Source organism: Gadus macrocephalus, chromosome 15, assembly GCF_031168955.1.
Source record: "Gadus macrocephalus chromosome 15, ASM3116895v1".
NCBI classification, from domain to species: Eukaryota; Metazoa; Chordata; class Actinopteri; order Gadiformes; family Gadidae; genus Gadus; species Gadus macrocephalus.
In genome coordinates, this window is record NC_082396.1 from 14,179,197 (window position 1) to 14,183,654 (window position 4,458).

At 42.5% G+C, this 4,458-nt stretch overlaps 1 protein-coding gene across 1 annotated transcript; it reads right to left on the reverse strand.

Annotated features, from left to right (window-relative positions):
* Positions 1–1,201: 1,201 nt before the first annotated feature.
* Positions 1,202–3,907, reverse strand: hmx2 (H6 family homeobox 2). Its single transcript, XM_060073527.1, has 2 exons — positions 3,282–3,907; positions 1,202–2,315 (listed from the first exon to the last, which is right to left on the reverse strand). The coding sequence occupies exons 1-2, from the start codon at positions 3,565–3,567 to the stop codon at positions 1,756–1,758; spliced, it is 846 nt and encodes a 281-aa protein (XP_059929510.1). The 5' UTR covers positions 3,568–3,907; the 3' UTR covers positions 1,202–1,755.
* Between the last annotated feature and the right edge of the window lie 551 nt (positions 3,908–4,458).

Here is a 4,458-nt window from a genome sequence, read left to right on the forward strand (position 1 = left end):
CACGCACACACATACACAGATATGGTGTGTGTGTGTGTGTGTGTGTGTGTGTGTGTGTGTGTGTGTGTGTGTGTGTGTGTGTGTGTGTGTGTGTGTGTGTGTGTGTGTGTGTGTGTGTGTGTGTGTGTGTGTGTGTGTGTGTGTGTGTGTGTGTGTGCGTGTGTGAGTGCACCCAAAGTGTGTGCATATGTGTGTGGGAGAGCCAGATAGACAGAGAGATGGAGGGGGAGAGGGAGAGATTGAGTTTGAATATTTATAATATGCATGTAATTGCATGTGCATTTGACTTTAGCTAATCATGCTCATAGGATTTAAAAGGCCGGTACCAAGTTGGGTTTCCAATTTCTTTCATAAAAATTACCAAGTTCCAAAAGTGATACAATAATAATGATAAATCACCCAAATATTTAAGTATACATCATTCTTTTAATAATGTTGTACCTTATTTAGTTCCACAAAAATGTGTGTCTCTTTATCAGGTTTCTACTTCCAAGGACTGATGCTTGAGATCCTGATACGTGCAGACTTCAAATGACTGCAGAATCCTAGCCAGGAGCACGGTGAGCCTGCCATGTTGTTCATTACTATTCCTCCTTTGCAAGAGAAGGATTTTTGTTAACTCTGTGTCATACATGATTAACTGGGACACTCTCATCCATGTTTTTATGAATAGTTTTAAAATAATGGTGTAATTATGTTTGTTTTATTTGCAGACACACTTGATTGAAGTAACAAAAACACGTTCTAACAATTCCCAGGTGTCTAGATAGGTGTGGATATAACTTAATGTCGGAACAGTATAGCTCCTGGAAATGTAGACGAGAAATGGACAGACTGGTATCCGGGTTAAAACTAAAGTTCACACTGTGTTGAATGTCCTATAGGAGGATGTATTGTCATATTTGTTTCATATACTGCATCTATGACCTTTTTTAAATGTGTGTGTGAGAGCCACTGCATGTGCTTTGCAATGCAAAGTTATCAGTCATGTTATGTCACAATACATTCTGTGGCTCCTCATTGCTGCCTGCTCACTTGAGAAATCTGCATATGACTGGGTCGCTTGAGGCCAGGATGAAACCCTTGCTCGACTCTAAAAGCGTACTTATATGTACTTACATGTAAATTAAAGCCTATAGTAAAATATTTTTTTTTGAAATGAAACATAATCAGAATTAAAATAAAACCAGGCAAACCAGCATTTAACTGATATAGAAAATTTATTGAATGAGAAGATTATTTTGAAGTTCTAAATTACAGTAAAAACATTGGGTTCTGCCCACATGGAAGCATAGGTAACAATAAACGTTTGTCATTTAATTTTGTGACTGACAGTTTTTGTTATCTGATGAACAACCAATCATATGTAAATATAGATAAAATTATTTAAATACATTCAGATAGTTTTTTGGTATAACGTCCAATCCTTTTCCCCTTATAGTGATATGAATACGTTACTCACGTTATAAAATCCTATTAATTAAGTAAAGGGGAAGCAGGGAAATTAAATAAAATACAAAACCATTATAATTATAATTATACACATGGTGTATTTTATACATGGGCACGCGTGTTGTTTCTTGTGTGACACAGTCGTCGCATTATAAGAATATCCTCAACAATTAAAGTGATATAATATACATAAGGGATATGTCAAGATGTGTATAAGAGTTGTTATGTTGTATCAATGTATTATTTTTTATGTCGACTGGTTAAAGTTTATTTTGTGTGGGGACTGCTGTCTCGTGTCTCCAGTCAGTACTCAATCTTATTGTATAGATTGTATAAGGGTAACGCTGGCAGGTTGCTTCCCGGGTAATAGAGCGGCGTGGGGAAGGCGATGGACCGCGGCACCGGCACCCGCAGTAAGGAGTTATCTCTGAAAACCAGCGGCATCCCAACCAATGTCTGTGCCGAGGCGTGGGCCATGTTGGCCGCCTCCAGCTCCGCGGAGAGCTGCCGCTTCCACTTGTTCCTGCGGTTCTGGAACCACGTCTTCACCTGCGTCTCCGTCAGCTGCAGACTGGAGGCCAAACACGCGCGCTCCGAGCTGCTCAGGTAGCGTTTCATGTCAAAGGTGGACTCCAACTGGTACACCTGGCTGCGCGAGAAAACCGTGCGAGTCTTCTTCTTGGCCGAGTTGCTGCCCTGCTTGTCCCCGCCTTCCCCGGCCTGCCGCTCCTCGGACAGAGGCGACATCTGGCCGCATGGTCGCTCCTGCTCCTCTTTGTAATCCTGCAGCGGATTCTGGGACAGGTGATGGTGAGGCCGCCGCGCGGTGCCGTCCGCCACGGAGAGCAGTCTCTTTGGGGCACCTGAACAGGATGGGGAGCAGGACAGTGTCAAGGGGTGTTTTTTTTTTGGAGCGATAAATGAAAATACTCTCCCTAGCCTCACTTACAGTGACAGGTCCATGTAAGCCCGACAATGGAGCAGACAATAGCGATAATTGGAATTGGATTGTGATGCATGTTGCATGTGCAGGTTATTCATTTGTTAAAGAAAAAAATAAAAAGGGCAAAAATGTATGCGTTGACTTCATACTTTTTGCATCACACACGCCCGCTCGCACGCATGCACACACACGCTCGCGCACATGCACGCACTCCCACCGGAAAAGACAAAATAGTCTGCATTATCTGTACGAGAGATTATTCAGAATGATCTTTGACTTGTTAAATCGACCGCTAAAAGACTTTTTTTAAATAAACAATTTAATTTAAGTAGCCTATGCTTAGTGGCCATGAGCCTATTAATCAAATCATGCTATTTTTTTAACCACTCATTTCAATCGACATGCAGGCTAGTGGAGTCATTCCGAAAACATGTTTAATCAATTAGCCGACTCAATTAAATGGGATATGAGAGGAAACAAAGGGGCTAATTATGTGACCTCTTCACTCTTCACTGCTGCAGCGATGATACATCTAAAATCAAGAGGATCGGCTGCACATGAAGGAACACAAACATATACAAATACAACATATGCTTCAGCCTTGAGACAGAAAAGACCCGTTTTGGAAACAGCTTTGTCGAGTAGGCTATTCATATTTATGGGCACTTTCATGTTTACTGTGAATTTCAATTGTGTGGCCCATCTTTCGACCAGTTTACAATATTACATGTCTTGTGTGTGTGTCTCAGATAAGTGCAATACCCCCCCCCCCCTTCCCCTACATGCTTTCATTTGCTGGTTCAGGACCCTAATCCGCCCATTCCAAAATAAACCCTTTTTCCCCACATGCAAATAAGAAACCAACACTGAGTAAAACAATGCTTACCTAAACACGAGAAGTTGTGGGGTTGATGCTGGGTGCATGGCTCGCTGTGGCCGGTATCCGAGCAAAAACAATCCGCGGAGTCTTCCCCGGCGCTGCACTCGTCCTCGGAGGACACCGACAGGGAGCGCCTCCGCGACGGCGGCCCAGCCAGACCCTTGGAGAGCTCCTTGGTCCCGGCGGTCCGCGACGACTCGGACGGGCTCTTGTTGCCCAGAATAGACTGGATGGTGAAGCTGGAAATCGGCCCCGAAGAGCACTTATTTCCGCTGTCTTCTGTGTTACTCATCCTCGCCTCATAACAGAAGCAGTAACTGGACTAAATCGGTGTTATCTAGTGTGCGCTTCCCACTGCGGTTGTTAGTATTGATTCCTGGGATGCCGCATCGGATGCGTAAAACGCGCTACCTTTATAATGAAAAAAAAAAAAGATATGGGGCGATGGGATAAAAGTGAGGCAAGTCGAGTTGTTTTTCTCGGAGCTGAAACATAAGTGTATGCTTGATCCACCTCCACCAGCTCTGGAGCATAGGAGGTATTGTTGCGTTGCCTCATTTGCATGTAGGTAAGCTGCCGGCTGGCCAATCACAGGCCGGAACCAAGCCCGCAGAATTCAAAGTCAGCTGCAGGTCCGAGGATAGGATGAGGAAAGTTGATGGGAAGAATCGCTGTGCGACCGTCTGTGGACAACCTGCTTTTGAAGGCGACCATCTACAGTCTTTATTTTATATCGATTTGATTTATATGCGAGAAAATAATAAGGTTTTGCAATTAAAATAGGTTTTTAATGTAATTGATTTTTAAATCGGCTTACGCTTACTTCCAGCAGCTTCAGTCACAGGCGTTTGGACAAACATTAATACTGAAGTAGGCTATGAAATTACTCCTGTTTTTTGACCTACATTGGTCATCCGTTTTTTCTTTGGATCCGAAATCCGTTAAACGCATCGTATATTATATTCCGATTGTAATGTGCAAGAAAATGGCATATTGTTTGAGGATATGGCTGCGATTATAGTTTTTTAACACTAAATAGAAAATCCTAATTTTTATAGAATGCTTGTAACGAAAACAAGCCATATTTAAATTACCTCCACGTTGAACCTAACTACATATGAATAACCTGTCAATTAGAGAATGACCTCATCCATCTAAATGTCTTTACATGTTTATTTTGTTA

What these genes read in the sequence shown, in the direction of transcription:
- hmx2 (XM_060073527.1), bottom strand. Translation starts at nt 3,567, where the DNA reads ATGAGTAACACAGAAGACAGCGGAAATAAGTGCTCTTCGGGGCCGATT. An exon ending in CCACAACTTCTCGTGTTTAG is followed by an intron (nt 2,316 to 3,281) that starts GTAAGCATTGTT and finishes CATCCTGTTCAG; the next exon opens with GTGCCCCAAAGAGACTGCTC.